This window comes from Mesoplodon densirostris, chromosome 9 (assembly GCF_025265405.1).
Source record: "Mesoplodon densirostris isolate mMesDen1 chromosome 9, mMesDen1 primary haplotype, whole genome shotgun sequence".
In the NCBI taxonomy this organism is placed as follows: Eukaryota; Metazoa; Chordata; class Mammalia; order Artiodactyla; family Ziphiidae; genus Mesoplodon; species Mesoplodon densirostris.
Genome location: NC_082669.1, coordinates 60409619 through 60432127, shown reverse-complemented (window position 1 = coordinate 60432127; position 22509 = coordinate 60409619). Strand labels below are relative to the sequence as shown.

Genomic DNA, 22509 nt, shown 5'->3' with positions numbered 1-22509 from the left:
TACCCCCAAAATTAGGGGCAAAAAAAGTGAAAACTGAAAGAAAGCGATTCCTGTCATGTAGCCAAATGCATAAAACCAAACATCTAAATATAAATCTTTTCAGAGTTCATTTTCCCCTGTATTTGTATTTAAAGGTTACATTCCCTGCCCCAACTCTTCATTTGTGCAGAGAAAGGCAAAGTACTTTGTCCATATCTGAGGGACACTTCCTGGTATGCCTTATGCCAACCATCTGATTTTGAAATAAGTAATCCCCCCCATAGTAATCTTTTCTTGATTAAAAATGATGTTTATAAAAAGGAAACAATATATTTGTTCACCTACAGGAGCCATGAGTGACATGGCTTAGTAGTTGTGTTGCATTTATAAATACATCTTTTGGCAACTGAGAAAGTCACTTTTATTCTGCTCACTTAGAAAATAAGAGCCCTTCGCAATATAATCTCCAAGGAAACAATCATTCTGAGGACCTCGATAGACAAGACTCTGCCTTCCTAATCTAAATCTTTCTGTCAAGATCTGATAGATTCTTTCAACTGTGATGACTGTCTTAGAATGTAATTCCAAAGGTACTCTCAGCATTTTGTTTGCAAAAGCACAAATATCAGAGTCCTTTGATTTTTTTGGAGATTGGCTTCATCCTTAGCTCTGCACTTGGAATGTTGCCTTGTGGGGCTCCATATTTGAAATGCAATGGCCTATCTCCTCTAATCACTGCATTCACCACCATCAGCAGAGAATGAACCTTGGCTCTTAGTGGTTGGGATTGATCCTCTCAATTTTCAATGTTTTTCTTTCATTTTCTGACATAGAAACTCATTTAACAGAAAGAGAATATTTTCTACCTTACAAATTTCAATCCATCATATCTTTCTTGTTAGTGAACTGCAAATATGACAGTTCAGCAGTAAAAACATTACATTAATTTCTTTGAGTCATTTATCTTGGCTGAGTAGAAACTAAGGGAGCACCAAACAAACAAACTGAAAACAAATAAAGACAAAGTAAAAAACAGGCTAAATAAGTGGGTGTCACACATCTAGATGGTAATTGTACAATCAGATGTCTTTTGTTTTTAAAATAATTATTTTAAATTGGAGCATAGTTGATTAACAATGTTGTGTTAGTTTCAGGTGTACAGCAAAGTGATTCAGTATACATATACGTGTATCTATTGTTTTTCAAATTCTTTTCCCATTTAGGTTATTATAGAATATTGAGCAGAGGTCCCTGTGCTCTACAGTAGGTCCCTGTTGGTTATCTATTGATATTTTAAATATATTAGGTGTACATGTCAATCCCAAACTCCCAATCTATCCCTTCCCCTCACCATCCTTCCCCCCTGTAACCATAAGTTCATTCTCTAAGCCTATGAGTCTCTTTCTGTTTTGTAAATAAGTTCATTTTTATCATTTTTTTAAATTCAGCATATAAGCAATATCATGTATTTGTCTTTCTCTGTCTGACTTACTTCACTTAGTATGATAATCTCCATGTCCATCCACGTTGCTGCAAATGGCAATATTTCATTCTGTTTGATGGCTGAGTAATATTCCATTGTATATGTGTACCACATCTTCTTTATCTAGTCATCTGTTGATGGACATTTAGGTTGCTTTCATGTCTTGGCTATTGTAAACAGCACTGCAATGAACACTGCAGTGTGTGTATATCCTTTCAAACCATGTTTTTCTCCAGATATATGCCCAAGAGTGGGATTGCTGGATTATATGGTAGCTCTATTTTTAGTTTTTTAAGGAACCTCCATACTGTTCTCCGTAGTGACTGTACCAATGTACATTCCCACCAACAGTGTAGGAGGGTTCCCTTTTCTCTGCACCCTCTCTGGCATTTATTGTTTATAGATTTTTTGATGATGGCCCTTCTGACTGGTGTGAGGTGATATCTCATTGTAGTTTTGATTTGCATTGCTCTAGTAATTAGTGATGTTGAGCATCTTTCCATGTGCCTCTTGGCCATCTGTATGTCTTCTTTGGAGAAATGTCTATTTAGGTCTTCTGCCCATTTTTTGACTGGATTGTTTGTTTTTTTCATAATTGAGCCACATGATCTGTTTGTAATTTTTGGAGACTAATCCTTTGTCAGTCACATTGTTTGTAAATATTTTCTTTCATTCCGTGGGTTGTCTTTTCATTTTGTGTATGGTTTCCTTTGCTGTGCAAAAGTTTTTGAATTTAATTAGGTCCCATTTGTTTATTTTTGTTTTTATTTCCATTACTTTTTCATTTTGGCACAAATAAGTTGAGTCAAGATATTTGGAAGATTTTGATATGCTATTAAATCCTAGGAATGTGTGACAGGTGACATTTAGTATAATGTCTTCTTGTGCCCTGGGCTTTGTCTACAGTGGAAAGAGGTTGGAGAAGCAAGTGAGTATCCATCCATTCTAGATGAGTGAACCCCTGTGGAAACCAGGGAGCCTGAAAAATTCAGGTTCCTCTCCCCAAAACACTTTCCTCACTTTTGCATTTTATTGTCAGAAAGATTCTATTAACCAACTCTTTTTCTCTTGAAAGAAACACATCAATATTTAAGAAGATTGTCCCCAAAAGACAAAAATTAATGGCATAGTCTTAGAGTTCAAAAGATACTTGTCAATTAACCAAACCCCTATTTTAGAGATAAGAAACTAGAGATAAGAAGCCACACATACCAAGCTGGTTGTAAAGCTAGGTATAAATTTACCTAGTTTCCCTGTCTCCTACCTCAAAAGAAGAGTCAGACACCATTTATTGCATTTTCTTCATAAGAATGACTTTTTTAGATTATATGTCCAATTTAGGTAAGATAAATGTTTGCTGACACAGAAGTTTTAAAAAATCAGCCTAAATTGAACCAAATTTTCAAGGATAACATAAATGAAAAAATACATAAAATATGTAAAGTGTTCCTTTTAAATACCAAATTATCATATGTATTTCACAAAAGTATTTTAATATAAATATGTATCAGTGTTTTAATTTTCAATATTTATTATGAACCTACAAAATATTCAAGTGAGCAGTTAATTTCAATATCTAATTCATTGTTGATTAGCCATCATGTGCAGCAACCACTGTCAAGTAGACATAAGGTACAAAAAATTATCTTTTATGACACAAAATTGTCACCTAAATGCTGTTAATGCCTCATAAACACGGATAGAGTGCAAAGAAGAGTCCACCAAATTATTGAATTTGCTTTCAACTCAATGCTGAATAATTTATCAACTGTTACGATTATGCCTACAGAGTATGAATTAACTATCTCATCAACTAAACCACTTGTTATCACTTCAGTGATGTTTTAACCTCTTTATAATGAATCATGAAATCTATATTAAAAAATATTTGAATGACATTCAATTGTATTCTCATCCTGCACTCAAGCATTCTCTACTACCTTCATAAGACAAAGGTAAAATATACCAACAGGCTAAACAGAATACATGAAAAAAGAGAAAAATACTTGCCTAAGGATATTATGTAGGTAGCAGAATAAAGAAGCTGTAGCCAAGTGGTAGGGGAAAATTCTGAACTGGATTTTTTACAAGTGCATCTACCAAGCGTATTTTTCATATAAGTTGTACCTCACTCATGGAAAGGTAAATGTGTGAAGAAACTTTATCAGGCAACAAAATGGTTCTTGACATTTATGCAAAATTATGAAAGTAGCTTGCATTTTTAGGATGAGATAAAGAAATAGCTATATACTGAAAAAATATACAAAATACAGGTTTCCACAAAAGTCCGACAGAAAGAGGGTAAAAAGCAGATGCAAAATATATAAAAGTTTTAGTTTTAGTCACAAAACCAGCTCTCCATTTGTTGATGGCTTCATTTTGCAAATTTGTCTTCTACCAAAGAACATATCTGCATAATAGCTCTTCCATTTTTTTCCCTTTTCCTTCCATTGGATGATTACAATCATATTTTATATGTGTTATAAGTTTTCACATCTTATCTCCATTTTGTAACTTCTGCATTAATACAAAAAGGGGAGAAATGTTTTTGAAAGTTTACTTATGAGGAAACGGGAAACTTAGCTATTAATTTAATATCTTTGTCACTTGGTTGGTTACTCATTAGAATTCATATTTAGCTCATAAGAACCACTTAGGGTCTTGATTTTTTCCCTTATTATAATAGATGGTTTATGCATAGGTTGGTGCAGTTAGATTTAATTTAGTTAAATGGAGACACCAGAAGTGGAAATTTTTCTGCATTTTTAGTTTTGAATATTGAAGAAACTTGATCTCATTTTTATCTGAATAAATTATTCTTCAATCGATTAGCAAATTGAATGCTTAGATGTTACTAAATATCTTTTAAAGTAATGATATATTACTGGTTTATTTTGACATACAGATCTGGTCATTAAAGATTGATGAATAGAACACTGACCTTAGGTTATCCAAGTTTTCATGAAAATATTAACTAAATGGACAACAAAAGAAGAACTGACAAACATCAGCAGATAATTAAAACTTTACAAACTTATGTTTGATTATAATACTAGCTTGATCAACTCATGAGTTGATTTAAGGCACATAGGTTAAATGGGAATATTTTTTGGAAATGCTACCACACAACCACATATACACACATAAGTCATTTTTAAAGCTTTTCCTTGCTAAACAGACAAAATAATTGGGGTGGGTCTTGACAGCCTTTTTAGTTGAAGCCCATAAAATTTATCCTTACCATTTCGTTATTAATAATAAAATGCCTAATGTTTAAATCACCTTCCAAACTTGTGGTCACACTGAGTGAGTGCCTATTTCTGTACAATAATAGTAGCATTTGTAAGAATACACTTTTTTCTTCTTTTAGTGAAAACATTATAGAACCAATTAGTTCATAATGCAGTTAGTGAAAGACACTAAGTTGGCAAATGTTTTATACTAAATAAAAAATAAACCTTGAGACCTTGATATTATTTGTTATGTTACCTAAGGAATATTGTCACATAAATGTAACAAAAATTAATACGCATCCTTGCAGAAAGAGTATATATTTATTGTTAATCTCCAATGTAGATTCCTATATGTTTTACATTAATAAACTTTCAAATCATGATTTTTGTATAGGGTAGTAAAAATATAACAGAAAATATCCAAAGCTTTTTTTTTTTTAATAACAAAAAATGTCCTTAAAAAAATTGGTCTCTCTGTACTCCTGCCAAAGGCAGAAATCCAAAAGATACAGTAGCAAAAGGCCAGGTCAGGAAATCAGCTCAGCTCACCATCTATAGTAGAAAGCAGAGCCTGTTTACAGAAAGAAAAATGTATGTTTAATGCAAAGAGCGTTATTTCTAACAAGTAACTTATCCAGAATACCGTACCATGGGGCGTTTAGAAATAAAAGAGTCAGCAATAACGGGCACTCGTGTCCTCATAGGGGCATGATTAAGGGTCTGGCTGAGGTTTCCGCTTGTTTTTGCATTGGATTTTTTTCCCCTTTAGTTTGCAACACAAAGACAGGTCCCATAGAAAGAAGAACTTGTCATCCACATAGTACATCATCACTCAGTCGGGTACAGATAACTAAATCTCTCCCCTGTGGGAAGAAATGCTTTTTATTGGACTTTGTGGGTCCATTCTTTGTACATTGTTGGATGTCAGTTATGGGAAGCTCGGCTCCCCTTTCCTAGTGGAGCCAGCATCTTTTAGTGCAATCCTCAGGGACCACTCCCGCCCCGCCCCCATCAAGTCTCCATTCCCAACCCAGACACTTCTGCTCTCAATCAGCCAGATATCTGTCTTCAATTGTCACTGTGTATCGCATTCAAATCTCATGCCATGTTTTTCTATTTGCTGTTAAACTCTGTAAAAACAAAATGAAACAAAACAAAACCTAGAAAATATAAACAGATAGCAATATTAGGCTGGTACTATGCCAAGTATTTCATTTGATTTGTTTCCACAATCAGTACGACCGACCGTCCTATGAGTTCGTACTGTTATCACGTGCTTCTGTTTTGGGATGAAGACACAGATAAAGGTGGAATTGCTGGGTCCTCATGCCCCCCGTCATGAGGAACAGACCTTTGATTTAAACTCCATCTGTCTGATCCAGAACTACACTCCTAACCACAAGGACATATTGCCTCGTCTATTTTTAATAACTAATTTCAAAACTTAGAACTTCCTAGACACCCTTCCTCCTGGCATATTTCCATTTTGGCCACTACTTCAGCATTTTAAGACTATAGTTTTTTATCTATAGCTATCGATGATAGGTAGGTAGATAGGTAGGTAGGTAGGTAGGTAGGTAAGTAGGTAGATAGATAATGTGACTGCTGAGTGGTACCTGGAATGGCATTAGGTGCCTTTTATGTTTAAACTTATTTAATCATTATAATCATCATGTGAAGGTGACATTACTATCCATGTTTTACAGAATTTAAGTGATGCATTGAAGGCCATGGAGTTTGCAAGCAGTTGAGCTAGGATTCATACTCTTACCTTGATCTCTGTTCCTCCCTAGATGGACATCTGAAGTGCAGCTCTTGTATTTGGGCACACAGTAAACCAGGAGGGATGCTCCTTTGCTGCTACTCTTAGGGAGTGCCTAATGGTATTTATTTACAAGTTTAAGGGCATTGTCATTTCTTATCAATGAAGGTTCTCTTTTCTTTTTATACTATAATGACTTTTTTTTCCCTACATGTCCCTGCTATCACTGCAGCTAGTACAGAATAGAGACTTGCTGACAAATTCATCCACTAGTGAGAACACAGATTCCAGCCCAGAGTTGTAACAGAATATTCATGCAGACAGCAGCCAGGCAAGATTTTCCATGGCATAATTGTTGGAGGCAAAAAGTTCTATAGGAATTAATTTTTAAAATCACTTAATTGTGCTTTGGTGATCAAAGTGAACTCAGACTTTGTGTAAAGACTCTGAAACGAGAAGCAGTGAGTCCAAGAGAGATGTCCTGGGAAAATAATCACAAGGAGGACACTGAGGAACAACATGGGCAGAATCATAATTCTTATGTTAGTTACTGGTCAGCAATAACACCAGCTGTAATAGAAGAGGAGACAGGGAATAGGATTCCATTCTCTCTAAAGTCTGTATGCCTTCTTGTTTATCAGTACATAGAGTGAAATCTGTATTATTCTCATTACAAAATGTAGGTTGATTCATTCTCAGAAATACTTTATGCCCCCCCGTTTTTTTTTTTTTTTTTTTTTGGCGGTACGCGGGCCTCTCACTGTTGTGGCCTCTCCCGTTGCGGAGCACAGGCTCCGGACGCGCAGGCTCAGTGGCCATGGCTCATGGGCCCAGCCGCTCCGCGGCATGTGGGATCCTCCCAGACCGGGGCACGAACCCGTGTCCCCTGCATTGGCAGGCGGACTCTCAACCACTGCGCCACCAGGGAAGCCCTATGCCACCTTCTTAAACTCCAGAATTAAAGACTGATCAAGTGACATTCATTTTTTTATATGTAAGAGTCAAATACAAGACCATTAACTTAGGCTCTTTATAAAATTCTATCTTAATACGTTTATTCTACTTAGGTATGTAGGCACATTACAAAGCATCATGGTTATTTCCCTTCTCTGAATACATATAGCACTTTAAATCCCCACCATATTACTGTATATTCCTTTCTGTTTTCACTTGTAATTTGTGAATTAATTCTGTCCCTCCAGGTGGTCTGAGAGTCTCTTGAAGAAGGAATTACGTGTTATTATTATCTTGCACAGTAGAATAACACAGTAACTAATCCAAACCTTTATAATACAGCTAAATCCCCACCATACATTAAATTCCTTCAAGAGCAGCATAGAAGTTAAAAAAAATCATTTTAGGTATGAATTCTTTTATCTTCTGCTTTTTCTTCTCTTTCATCTAAGATATCCCTCCAATATCAGAAAAGAAGGTAGCTTCCTCCTTTCTAAAGCCAGTTTTAGCACTGGCTCAGCTCAGTGCTCAATCTACTGTAACTATAACTAACAATCTATGGACTAGCAAAGCTCTTAATATTCTTTTTTTAAGCTTAGGAGAATAAAGGGAAGAGGAAGTCCTCTACTGAGAGTGATTCTGTCTCCTTCTGTAGGAGATGGTTTAAAATTGAAAATTTTCTATTTCTGGCATTCCAAGAGTGAGAACATACTTTCTAAGTATGATGTTAAATAGATTTTGACTGTGTTGTTTAAGAAAAGAAAGAGAATATCTATAGACCTATATCAGCTTAAAGACTGCAGATACTCATTTATCCATTTTGAGGTTCAGAGATGCAAAATTTGGTCGTCTAGCTCAATCTCCTCTTCCAAGTAAGGAAATAGGCCTCGTAGAATTTGTGGCTCTGCTATTTTTCTCCAAGGTTGGAGTCAAGGACTTGAATTAGCCCAGATCTGCTACTTATCATTCTACATCAACCTGGGCAAACCAAAGAACTTCTGGATTAAATTTCTTTAACTAGAATAGATTTTCTAAAGTCCCTTCCGTGCCTGTATGGCGATTCTGACTTTTTTATTCCACTTCTTTTACAGTGGACCCACAACTTATGTTCTATTGTAGCTGACTCTCCAGACTAACTCTGTGCACAGTGCACACACACACACACACACACACAAAATCACACACAGTAGACTGGGTCACGCTGTATGGCTTATTGAGTGGGTGCTAGTGTTAACAATAAGTATGGATCCTCCAACTGCTCAAGCAGCTGTGAAAATCTGTCTCAACTCTTCACCACAGTCTGGGTGGGCTGTACTATCACTTCTGCCTTTATGACACATACTAACTTTTGCCCCAGTTTCCAGCTCTCAGACTTTCTGACTTCAATTGACAATTGTTTTTATTTTCAATAAAGCAAGAGTGTATCCATAAAACTGGTAAACACCCTTTCTTTTTGAGGATTTTTGAAGTCAATGACCCAAGTTTTACAAAAGTTCTATGAGAATAATTAATAGATAAAATATGTGACAAATATATCTTCCAAAATATATGACAACAGAGCCAAGTTTTATACATCACTTCATGATCTTGAAATGAATGTAATGTAGTTTATAGCATTTCCTTTAGCCCATGTGAATGCCTTCCTCTCAAAGAAAACTAGCATTTTAATAGATTTCCTTTACTTTGACACATTTTCCCAGCTTGAAGTTAATATTTCAAGATTTGAGACACAGAGCTTCTGTATAGCATACTTCTTTCACAATTGCTAGTTTTCTCTAAGTTTGAAAGTAAATTACCTATTAGAATTTCAATAGATAGAACCCTGGAGCAGCCAGTTTGAAATAATGAAGTGCCTTTGTGAGTGAGCACAATCACTTTTTAAACATCTCTGGTTATAGAACAAGTAAACCAAATGTAGCAGACTTTTTAATCAAACAAGATAGCAAATGTTCAGATAAAACAGAAAGAATGTCCTTGGAGTTTTGACATTTATCTGGTTTGTGTGTCCTTTTTTAAAAGCAAAGACTTTGGCTTTATACTATTTTAGCACATCATTTTAGGAGTTTCCAGGCCTGTTTTAGCACATGTAGAACAGAAACATGGCTTTTTAGAATTGTACAGATGAATTCCAGAGCAACCTGAGAAGGCCTTAGAACAGGAAATGACTTGACAATCACCTGAATCTTTTTGAAGGGAACATATTTGCCGTTAATTCCCATGCAAAAGTGAAGCAATGTCTAGGTCAGCATCTCTTAATGACAATTTCTCCCCTAGATAGCTGTTACAGATGTTGAATTTTTAAAAAATGGTTTGTAATTGAGCAGGTGTCACTAGCAACTTTCCAGAAAACTTAGTGACCTGACATTTTTTATTGATTTCTCCTATATTAGAAAATGAAATGTCAGACACTGTTAATTGCATTTTTAAAATAAGTAGTTACAGCAGGAGTAATGGGTAAATGAAAGTACTTCCTGTCTAATGCACAATAGATGTATTCATTTAAATGTATTCAATTTAGATGAATGCAATATGTCTGTATTCATTACAGTTATACATATCTGTGGGCTGAATTGATGGAGTGGTAATTACTACCTTTATAAATGGGACACTATTGTCAGTCTGGGGGAAGAAAACTTATTTCCTTATCATATTTTACACACCCACACCATAGACACATTCTAAAATCTTTCTTTCAAATATAGAAATTTTACCCATGAATTTCCAGTGGATCTAATGATTATAAATATGGTCTGTCAGTAGTCCTGCTTTTCTCAAGGATTGCTGAGGGTTGCTCTCTCTCATGGAATATGACAGAGTGGAATTGGGGATCTCAAGATCTCTCCATACAAAGGAGCCCTCCTTGTCATCTGGCCCCACCCCTGGAGCTCAGCCATGTACATTACATAACATGGATTAGATTATTTTTACATCATGCATTGTTTTTCTTTGAGTTCAATGAAGGTAGGACTATCAAAATGTGATTTCGTTGTACACTTTTATTTTCTAAATACTAGACTATTTTTTAAGAGCATTTTTAGGTTCATAGCAATATAGATCAGGAAATACAGAGAGTTCCTGTATACTCTCCCCTAATTTTATATATAGTTTCCCTTATTATCAACATTTTATATTAGTGTGGTGGGTGAGTGTGTTACAACTGATGAACTGAAATTGATGTGTTATTATTAGCTGAAGTCTATATTCCACATTAGGGTTCACTCTTTGAAGTGTACAAGTGTATGGGTTTTAACATCACCATACTCATTTCAGGTTTTCTAGTTCTCTCCCTTTAGCACAATAAGTAAACAGGAAAAAGGTCAGAAAGAAATTAAATGTATTCATTCCTTCACTCACTACATTTATTCATTCATGAATTCATTAATGGACATTTGTTGGGCATGAACTCTAGGCCAAGGACTGCTATTTAATGGATTTGACCTTGTCCTTGACCCTGGGTAAATTTACATATATTTTTATGTACTCTTTTTTTCTCTCCCACCCAAAAATATTGCCTGTTTTTACTGGTGAGGGCTGGGATGTTCTCTGTAAGAGACTGGTAGTCCTTGCATCTTGATGGGCTCATACTACACGGTGTCCAGTAAATCTCATTGGTTTACATGTATTTTACTGTTTCATTAGTTGTTAAAAATACTCTGAAAACCCATCCATAACCTTTATGAACTTCTGCAGTGCAGCATCTGTATCCCATTGGTAAGCAATATGGAAATTACATGTGCGCCTTTTTTCCTTTATGGCAGACATGCGTAGTTAGGTAATAAAGCGATAGCTACTGTTATGATTATTTTAGGGTACACCTGGGACTGCATTATATACTTATGTGTTTTTCTGGTAGAGGAACTGTATATTAATTTATGCTGAGGAAGATGAAGTTGGTGGTGTAGAATACTGATGAACAATGGTTCTAACAGATATGCATGTGTTTTTCAAAAATAACTTCTGTTCAAATGCAGCCAATTAGGAATCTTAGCCAAAATAAGCAGTTATACAAGCAAACTTTAAATATTTAATTGTTGCTTCATGAACAGAAATGCAATCATCACGCTGGCATCTTGCCAGTAAGTCAGAAATTCATCATTCTTTCCATATTAGAAATGATGCTGAGATGTTCCCAAAGCATGCCACCCAGTGATAAGTTCAAATACTTAATGTGGTCGTATTCATCTTCTCATCTGGGCAGCTTGAATGAATCACTAATAAGACGGGAAAAACTCTTTTTCAAATCCAGGAAGTGGCTGTCATTATACCTACCTGGGCATTGCTGGAAAGGTCTAACTTTGGTCATGTCCAGTTAAAGTCTGGGAAACCAACACTTGATTCTCAACAAACTGTAAGGAGAACTATTGATTATGGTAAGACAAGAGGAGCATTGGAAATCAGTAATCTATAGTTCTGATTGTGAATCTGTATGCAGTTGCTACCCTCTATTACTTTAGGCTAATTCTTCAGTAAGCTCCTTAGACCTCAGATTCCGTATTTTTTTAAAGGATTGTTCCAAAAGTTCCATATATTTAGAATCATACTCATCTGTTTATTCTGCCATCATTTCAACAGTTTAATTCCCCATGATATAACTTAACATTGTCACAGTAAGCCAAGCTATCTATTACGTAGTGGGAAAAGCATTCTCTGGTTTTTATTCATTAATTTCACTTATTCAACAAATACTTACTGAGTTTCTTCTAAGTAACAAGTGACATGCTAGATGCTATAGAATGCAAAGACCATATAAAAGAAGCCCGTCACATCTTTAGGGAAATCAATATTAGTAATATTAATGTTAATTAAGGGCATCCAGTGCTCTATTGACTGTGTGTGGGATTTCTAAACAGTCCAAAAGTTAAAAACAAATTGTGAGATAAAAACATCTGAAAATCCTATTTATGGAAACCAAATTTGATTTTACTATCAGGGATTGTGCTTTCATATGAGATGGTGGGTTGAAGAGGATAAGGATTCCTATCATTTGCTCAAATTTTCATCAGAAAGTGAAAGTTGCTTTATAGACTCATAGGAGAATGGTATTTTTTTTTAATTTTAGTGTCATATGGATACAACGATACCCATACATACAACACAAAGACACATACACAGAATATCCAAACATCAAGTACCTACTTTTAGCAACACTGTACTAAGTGCTTCCATGAAACTGATCTCATTTTATACTCACAACAATCCTTCAAGCTACTCCCTACTCCCTTTAATTTATCCTGAGAAAACTGAAAATTTAAAGTTTAAACTGCTGTAAGAAAAAGGCTGAGATTCAATTTAGTCAGTCTTCAAACACTATTTTTTTCTCTATCACAAACATAAAATAAATACATGAAGAAACCCATCTAAATCAAGTTTCCCATTACCCAATCTATTACAGAGATGCAAGGGGACAATGGGGACCGAAAGAGATCTTTTGAATCAGCGACAGCCACTTGATCAAAGGAGGAGGAGAATTCACTATCTTTGAAACAGGATTTTACTGGGGCCAGTGTAACAGAACAGGTTAGAGAATATTAGAATTCTTAAAGCAATCTCTTACACATAACAGTGAAAGGTCAAATGTGAACGTTCATGCAAAGAATGTGAATTCAGTTCTCAAAGCTCCGAGCTGGTATTGCCATCAAGGAGATACGAAGACAGCAATTGATTTCTTCTCTTCCTTTTCAATAATCAAGGCACACATTCACAACCAGCAGAACAGGACTACCACCTTGTATTTTCCTAGTGCCCATCTCTCAGCTTCAAGAGCTTTATAGATTTTTAAAATTATAATTAGTCCTCTTACTCTCTCTGGGAGCTAGGGGCTCTGTATCATTCCAAATCTACCAAAACAGTTAGCATAGACAGCTCAGAATTATGCAGCATCTGGATAAAGGCTAATTAGGGCAGCATGAGCCTGGTGATTAATAGCTCTGAAGACAGGCAGATCTGAGTCTGAATTCAGTCTCTGCTCTTCAACATTGAGTGAGTTTCTAGATGTGTTTGTACCTTGTCTTCCATGTCTTTATATGGGATAATAAGAGATGATACTTAGTAAAGTCATTGTGAAGATTGAGTTAACAAACATGAAGTGCTTGGCAGATTTCTGTTTTACAAAGAGAGAGCAATGGATTTTAGTGTGTAAGCATCATTACAATAATAAAAATAATTTGGTAGCAAACATACGTATTTCTAACTAAACACATTATTCTAGTCAGAATACTTGCCACTTTACAGACACACTTGTTATATGCATGAATGTAAAATTCTTAGTGTGAAAAAGTATATTTTCTCTCTTTGCACCCAAAATGTTAATTATGAAAAGTAATTAATTACTATGGAATTCTTACAGAACTGAAACATAATTGCCCACTGGCAATGCCTAATGTTTTAAAAATGACTTATTAAGATAACTCATATTCAATTTATAATTCATTTTCAACATTTAATGGATCATTGAGAATACTTAACAAGAAGTTTTCTTTTATTTCATAAATGTTATTTTTTCTATTAAATAAGCTTCCAAAGTCTCCTCTTCTAGGCAAACTGTAAGAAGGGAAATTTGTATAACTAGCAAATCAATGATACAGCTATACATCAAATGTTATATGTCTAATGTATTATTATGAATTTTATTCACTTTTAATTTTAAAAATTTACTGATACTGAGAATAGGTGGCTATTTACTCCTTTCATGTTTACTCCATATCTCAATATATTTAAAGACTGTAATTATTTCAGAGAGTAAATCTCACCTTAATTTGCCTTCAAAGCTATTTGACCAGTAAAAGTATCTTGTCATTAAACAAAAAGGCAAGAAATGTTGGGTTTCCCTGGTGGCACAGTGGTTGAGAGTCCGTCCACCTGCCGATACAGGAGACACGGGTTCATGCCCCGGTCCAGGAAGATCCCACATGCCGCGGAGTGGCTGGGCCCGTGAGCCATGGCCGCTGAGCCTGCGTGTCCAGAGCCTGTGCTCCGCAACGGGAGAGGCCACAACAGTGAGAGGCCCTCATACCGCAAAAAAAAAAAAAAAAAACCCAAAAATGAAATAAAGCCAAACCATTAAAAAAAAAAAAAAAAAAAAAAAAAGAAATGCTGAGAACTTACAGCATATCTAATGCTGTGTGTGAAAAAGAGAGAGAGAGAAAAAATCTGACTTTTTCTTCAAATTATTCTTAACTAGTATGAACTAGGTAAATTCTATAACAACTTATGATTATCACTGTATTGCAATTTATAGTGTTTACCTGTTCATATGTAATTATCCCATGCTAGACTGTAAAACTCTGAGGTAGAGACCTAGTAAGAAACTGACAATTACAGGTTGCTTAACAAGAGGTTCTTGACTGTTTAAGTGCTTGATAATAGTGCATTGAATGTGTGGTTAAATGAACGGATGAATGATTGAGTGGATGGGGCAGCATGATACAATGGAAAGTGTGCCCCTGCTGTACTGTTAGCTGATTTTATTCAAATCACGAAATTGCTAAACATCAGTTGCCTCTGCTGCTAAATGGTAGGATTAGACAGACTACATGATACCTCCCCTACTAGTCTGAGACCTTACCCTCCAGCCTTCTGGCACATAGAGATGGACAAGCTCAGCTCCATTTCCATAGGTAGTCCACTTTGACACTTCAGAGCAGGTCTACCTTATGCTGAGTAATACCATGGACCACTAAGTTATAGTTCTTTTACTAAAAGTCAGCTCCAGCTCTAATCTCAGTTTTCAAGTTTTGCCAAAAATTCTTAAGGATTTTTGTTTTTCTTTCCCTCTATGATTCCTCTATCCCTACCCAACTCGTGGCTTGTAGTCTCCTTTGCCTGATATTTCTACTCTCAGGCCTCAGTTTCCCCATTTCTATTCCCTAGTCACTGCTGTTGGGTTTATGCTTTTACTTCTGGCTTTGAGGGACACACTGGATTGTGAACTCTCTATGTTTTGCTCATGGCATTTATATCCCACCTGTGCATCCTTCCTCTCTTAATAAGGGGACTAGGATATGCTGTGGGAATATCATTAGTCCCTTATAGGGAAGAGAAACGGGTATATCAGCACCATTTCCCAGCAAGAAACATGAAGCAAGAAACAAGGCATGTAATTTAGTCTGATGGCTTTGTAAAATGTAAACGTTTGTAGGAGATGGTATATGACTAAAATATTGGTAGAACTCTCATAACATTTTTCATTGAGAGTCATATATTATAATATCATAATTAAAGGGTGTTTTAGAAATAAAAAATGTTTAGACATAGATGCCAAGAGTAACTGGAAAAGCTCCACTCCTGGCCATTGAGCTATTGTCACAAAATCCTCTCCAAAATCTAGAATAATAAGAATACACATTTTAAACTACAGATTCACCCTGAATTCTCAGTTGCCACCCCTACTCCACTCCCAGTTAACATAGCTGAGGCAGAGTTGCTCAATATCCAAGGAACATGGCCAGTTTTCTGAGGCTGTTGTTCCTGGCTCATCATAAAGTAAGAACTATGGGTAAACCAAAGTAGTCCCTGTCCCAATCCAATCCCTGCAATTATACTGAGAAAGGGCATAACAAATTTCTAGTGAGAAAGACTGGATGAAAAATAATGGTTTCCCCTGATTCTAAGTGTACTGCATCAAAAGATATGCTGTACCTCAATGCTATACTGCTCCCTCAATTATCAAGTGACTATATTATCTCCCTTCTTTGAGTAACTGGGTTTTTGTCTTGAAATCGGTATCCATATTCTCATTACTGGATACATCCTGTCAAGTAGCTTTTATTTGCCTCATTAGCCTAGAATGTAACCACATTTCTACGTCAACTCTCTTAGATAGGCAATCCGAATATTTTGTGTAGTTTGATCTTTGTTAATGTTACTCATGTCCTCCCTGCTTCTTGCCATGTGTTTTAGACACTTATATTTGGGCTTGAATAATTATGTTCCATGTCTGAATTAATTGCCCCATCACTTCTCCCAACCCTGTAGAATCTGCCTAAATTCCCTGCGTTTGCTTTCTTGTCTGGGTAGTGATAGCCCTCTGATTTAGGTTTATGGCCTAAGTTCTTTTTATAGAAGGTTAGTCATTTTGGAGAAACAAAGCTGAAATCCATTCTTTATTTTGTTCACCCATTCTTTATGCATATTTATTTGGTATCCTCTAAGTGCCAGTCATTCTTTTATTTAGGCCTTGGGACAATAGAGAAGAACTTGCAGAATGGTAGGAGGCATGAATATGTAAGCCAGCATTATCTATTAATTTATGTAATGCATATTAAATAAGCACCTATTCTGAGCTAGACAATACGTTTGGCACCATGGACACAAAAATGAATAAAACAGTTCCTGCCTTCAAAAGATTTGTGGGAGCCATAGACCTGAAAACATGTCTATGAAAATATCATGTGGCATGTCTGCTAATAGAATTAAAGAGGGTAACATGGGAGTATGGATTGATATAAATGACACTGATGAGGTAGGAAGGAGCTTGTATGGTATATTAAGGGGATTGGCCTTAAAGGGAGATGGTAAAGCACAGCTGTTTACTAACAAAGGAGGTAGGCATTGGTTATTTGAATTCAAATCCTTTCTGCACTTGGTAACTCAGTGACCACAAGTGTGTGATCTCTCTGAGTGCTGGTTGATGCATCTGTAAAATGCAGATTAAAATAGAACTTATTTTTATAGGGTTGTTGTGAGGAACAAATGAGATAATACACATACTTAACCTCATACCTGGCACATTGTTTATGCTCAATAAGCATTTGTCACTATTATTCTATAGGCAATGAGAGAATTCAGGAGGATTTTAAGCAGGAGGATGATATGGCCAAAATTCTGTTTGAGATAGAGCATAGTCAAAATTGTAAGCGTAATAATTTTGAAAACTGTGCAATACACTTATTGCCAATGTCTAGCAGGAGCTGATGCTTGTGGGAGAAGCTTAGGCTGGAGTGAGAGATAATGGATAAATAAGGCTCTAACTATAGTATGAATGGGGTCACCCAGGGAGAGTGCGTAGCATGGATAATTCAGTTGGCTGAAGATGGAATTGTGTGGAATACAAAAAATGTAAGGGGTAATATCAAAGAAAGAAATGTCCATGAAAAAGACAAGGTAGGAATTATCATAGATGTGTTTAGTAATAAGCAACATAATGGAGGCTTTCTCCTCCTTGAAATGTCATGGAAAATGATTCCCAGAGGAGGCAAAGAGCTGGGTATTGGGAAAGGAGTAGCAGCTCACCAGTTTAATAAGGTGGGAAAGGCACTGTGTGAAGAGAGAATAGTAAGTCCCAACACATAATCTCAGGGAGGCTAAACACGAGCAGTAGGTGAACAATACAAAACAATGCAATCAGTGCCCCAATAAAATATTGTAGTGGAGAGGTCTTACAGTGTTTCAGATAGGTCATTGGATAGGCAGAGGAAATGGGGGTGAGTATCCCAGTTAGGTGAGTCAGCAGAACCACACCTGTAAATGGGTGGCAAGAAGAAGAATGAGTAATGACCATGCTGCAGCTGAGGGCTCCTTTACGATAAGTCATTATGTGTTTATTTATAACTTAGGGATAAGGCTAAGCTGAAAGTTGCTTCCACAGTGCCATGAATTTCTGAAATGTAATGTCACTAACCATATCCTTTTAGTCACAGTAAAATTAAATACCAACTTGATTAATATGAGATCTGATTATGCTATTAGACAGAAATGTAACCAACATTTTTGCCTTTTTTTTTTTTTAAGGATTTTCCAGAAAAGGAGAAGTCCACAGCAAAGGCCCTGGAAGATGTAAAGGCAAACTTTTACTGTGAATTATGTGACAAGCAGTACCACAAACACCAGGAGTTTGACAATCATATTAATTCTTATGATCATGCTCATAAGCAGGTAAGTCGAAGTGGGAAATAGCCTTCCTATTCCTGGATTTGTACCTTCGGAACACAATATATGCAAGTGGCCTTATTTATCCTTGTCTAAGATGCTGAGGTAAAACCATTTTATACCTTTTTTTTCTTGAAGGTTGTGTTTTCTGTTTAAATATTGGGTGAAGTACTTTTTCCTAGAAGGAATGTAAAACTGTAGGTTAACTTACAGATGATCCAAGAGTAGATTGACATTTATTTTAGAGTTATATATGTGGGGAAACCAGGACCCATTAAACATAGGGCCAGATTCAAAACCACCTAGCTACTTAGTGGCAGAATTAGAACACTGGACTAGTACTAGGACAGAATCTACCATAGAGTTCTTTCAAGAGTTCCAAGGTATAGGGAATACTAAGTCTTTGGGGAAAAAATTCTCAATATAAGGTTACATTTTCCCAAGAATACCCTCTTAGGAGGGTCAAAGTGATTACTTAGTAAATGAACCATTGCAAACAAAGAAAATCTTGACAAAGGCAAAGTTGAGGGGTAATGGCAGGTATAAACAGTTCACATTTCATTTTCTTTTACTACACATGGAAGCTAAGATTCTCTATCTGTCTGTGAAAGAGGAAGTTATTGTTCTCATCTGTTAAATTTTATCCTTGCTGCGTGAGGTATGAGAATACTAGCCCTTTAGGAATTAGGAGTGTTAAATACCACTAAGAAAGAAATTCCACATGGCCAGAGGATTATTGCTAAGAGCTGAGAAGGTGCACACTCCTAATATCTTTGAATATATGGGTAAGTCTCGTATATTCTAGACCTAGAATGTTTATTCAGAGTGAACAGCAATAAAGGTTTTGACTAACATCACTAATATTTATTGAGCACATATAAAATATATGGCTTTGGGAGGTGCAAGACACAATTTCTAACTTTAAAGATACAGCATGTATATATAATTGACTGGATGTCTCTGACAAGAGCAAGAATAATGGGATGAATTGTTTAGGACTATGATTCCCAAATCTTAGTGTGCCTAATCATCACTTCAGAACCTGTTAATAATGCAGATTTCTGGATTCTCCTTTAGATATTCTAATTCAGTAGTTCTAAGATGGAGCACAGGAGCTTGTATTTTGAAATGACACAAAATAGAATTTTTCAATCATATATAAAAATGAACTATGTGGCTACTATCCAACTCCAACAGCAATCAGTCATGTTTCATTTATAGCACCATCACTCACTTCCCCACCCCTGCCACCACCGTGCATTATTTTGAAGCAAATTCCAAACATTGTATCATTTAATCTGAAAGTATTTCAGGATGAATAATGATGCTTAAACAATATAGCCATCATCATACCTAAAAATTAACAGTATCTTGGTATCAGTGGGTGGTCTTGTTTTCTCATTTGTCTAATAAATGATTTATAAATTTGGGTTTGTTGAAATCAGGACCCAAACCTATCACACTTTTGGTTGACACATCTTTAAGTTTCTTTTAATATATGTTTAAACTGTGGGTTTTTCACTTCCTCTTTAAATTTTACTCCTTGCAATTTATTTGTTGAAAAACTATTGTTTCACAAATTTGAGATTTTACTGAATACAACCCAGTGTTGTCTTTGCACGTTTTCTGTCTTCTATATTTCCTTTAAACTTGTTGTTACAGATAAAATCTGGTCAAATGCAGGTTAACATTTTTTTCTTGGTAAAAATATATTAGAGTGTGTGTTGTGTCTTTCCATAAGGAGATGTATGATGTCTAGTTTTCTTTCTTTTTATGACTTGAAGTTTCATCAGTGGGTTCAGATACTATTGCCTTGATCCATCCATCATTAAGTACCCTACCAACCTTTTTCCACTAATAGTTCTTGTATCCATAGATGATCATTTGCTTAAACCTATTACTTCATTTGGAGTTGTAAAATGATGATTCTAATTCTATCATCCTTTTGTCATTTATTAGATAGAATATGTCTATAACGGCAAACTTCCCAAAAGTATCACCTAACGTGAATTTTATGTAGGAGTGCTTCAGGCTGCATATTAAGAAAAAAGTCACTCTGGAGATTCAGAGAAATAAGTGACCATGGAATGTCTCAGGGGATAGTGACATTTGACCTGTGCTTTAAGTGTGCATGTGTAAATGTTGAAAAAGAGGCTCAAGATGGGATGGAATTCTTGTAAGTGGAAACACAAGGAACTAAGGTGAGGAAATGGAGGGGTATGAGGCCACTTTTGAAAACAGTAGAAAGTATTGAACTACCAGAGGGTGAATTCTCCCCACTAGATCTTCATTCTACAGCCTGCCTTTCACTCTGCAATTCTGCCTCGTCAATTTCCCCTTTTATCACTTTCCTCAATCTTATTTCCATTGGCTTTCCAACATGTTGATAAAACTACCTTTCCTCAATCTTTATATTCCATCTATTTGCCCATTTCTGTCTTTCTTTAGGCTTACTAGCATTCTAAGATTCCTAGGCATACTCCTTGTTCAAACAGTGATTGAGTTTCCACTATGTGCTACTGTGCTGGCTGTTGAAAGTGGACACATTTAATCCCTAATTTCAGGGAGCCTATAATCTGACTGGGGAACCTGTAATCTACCTAATCAATCTGTAAAATACATTGATTTAAATATTGTAGAATTTGTATATCTAGGACACTAAGAGAACATATAAAAATTATTTAAGAATGAAAAGATGACAGGTGAACTAGGAGTCCTAAAGAATGAATTATAAGTGGGCTTCCCTGGTGGCGCACTGGTTGAGAGTCCGCCTGCCGATGCAGGGGACATGGGTTCGTGCCCCGGTCTGGGAAGATCCCACATGCCGCGGAGCAGCTGGGCCCGTGAGCCATGGCCGCTGAGCCTGCGCGTCCGGAGCCTGTGCTCCGCAACGGGAGAGGCTACAACAGTGAGAGGCCCGTGTACCGCAAAAAAAAAAAAAAAAGAATGAATTATAAGTTAGCCATGTTAACCAAGAATGGAAAGTCCATTATGGTAGAAAACCTATATCAAGGCATGGGAACCTGTATCAAGCATAAACCAGAGAAGCTGCAAAAGATTCACTGTGATCACTAAAGTCACCATCAGTCTCTTGGAGAGCTCTTTAAAAATCTTTGAAACTGTCCCTCATTCCTCTCATTCTTCTCTTGCAATAGATCTTGTTCTCATTCTTCCTTTTGCATTCTCTTTTCACCATTCATGTTTAATCTCACTCCTGATTTTTTGCTAGGGCCTTCTAACTGGACTCCCTGCCTCCAGTGTTTTCCCTTCTCCATACCAACCTATCCATTTTCAGCCAGATTGATCCTCCTGAACTACTATATTTATTCTATCACTCCCCTCCTTGGAAAGCGTCAATGGCTGCTGGCTGACTTTTTTAAAAATCTGAATTACTTAGTCTGTCATTCAAAATGTCCACAGTTTGGCTCTGGCATCCATTTCCAGATTTATCTCCTGCAACCCCAGAATTTCCTTATAGCTTCTTAAAAGAGTCATTATGCTTTCCCACCTGCTCTTATTGGCTCATAGTCTTCCCTCTGTCTGGGATGCCTGGGGACTGTATTTCAACATATACTTCAGTAGATTTAATACATAGACTGACAACTTATATCCAGATATAAAAAAAGCTGAGATCTCATGCTAAACTGATTTAACAGCATTTTCCAAATTCCTTTTGATCAACACATTCATATTGTACAGAATTTTGTACATGCTGCCCACTTTGGGAAACACTGGAATAATTAAATTTGCCATAGACCTCATAAAACTGCTTTCTTAGATAAATGTTGAAATACTTCCATCTAAAGATTTATTTTGGCCCAAAATATTTTGAAAATTACCTGAATTCTAAATGAAGCTGAGTTTACAATTTGCCTTTTAAATGAAACTGAATTTTATGTACAAGAAATAGGAAATATGCGCTAAAGTAAAATATGCAAAACCTTTTTTTTTTTTTTCCAAATCCCAAAGCTAAATATGTCTACTTTGTTCTTGCTTCAGTAAGGGCTCTTCTTGACTGTGATTCTGATTATAATGCTGGTAGTGGGGATTTGGATGAGAGTATTTTCTGGCCTAAGTAATATGAACAGTTGCCTTAATTTTATTTTCCATGTGGATTCAGAGTAAATATCTGGCCTCTTGTGCTGAACTTCCAACAATATGGCCTTTTGGTACACTTAGAAGTGAATCCAAATTCACATGGAATTAATTCTATTACTCATTAATAGAATAGT

The 22509-nt window shown here is 36.0% G+C and overlaps 1 protein-coding gene across 1 annotated transcript in view; it reads left to right on the top strand.

Annotated features, from left to right (window-relative positions):
* ZNF804B (zinc finger protein 804B) overlaps window positions 1-22509 on the top strand; it is a 505006-nt gene that overhangs the window by 402420 nt on the left and 80077 nt on the right. Inside the window, exon 2 of the mRNA XM_060108743.1 lies at window positions 18140-18283. Coding sequence (XP_059964726.1) covers window positions 18140-18283 — 144 coding nt within the window. The remainder of the gene's footprint in view (window positions 1-18139; window positions 18284-22509) is intronic.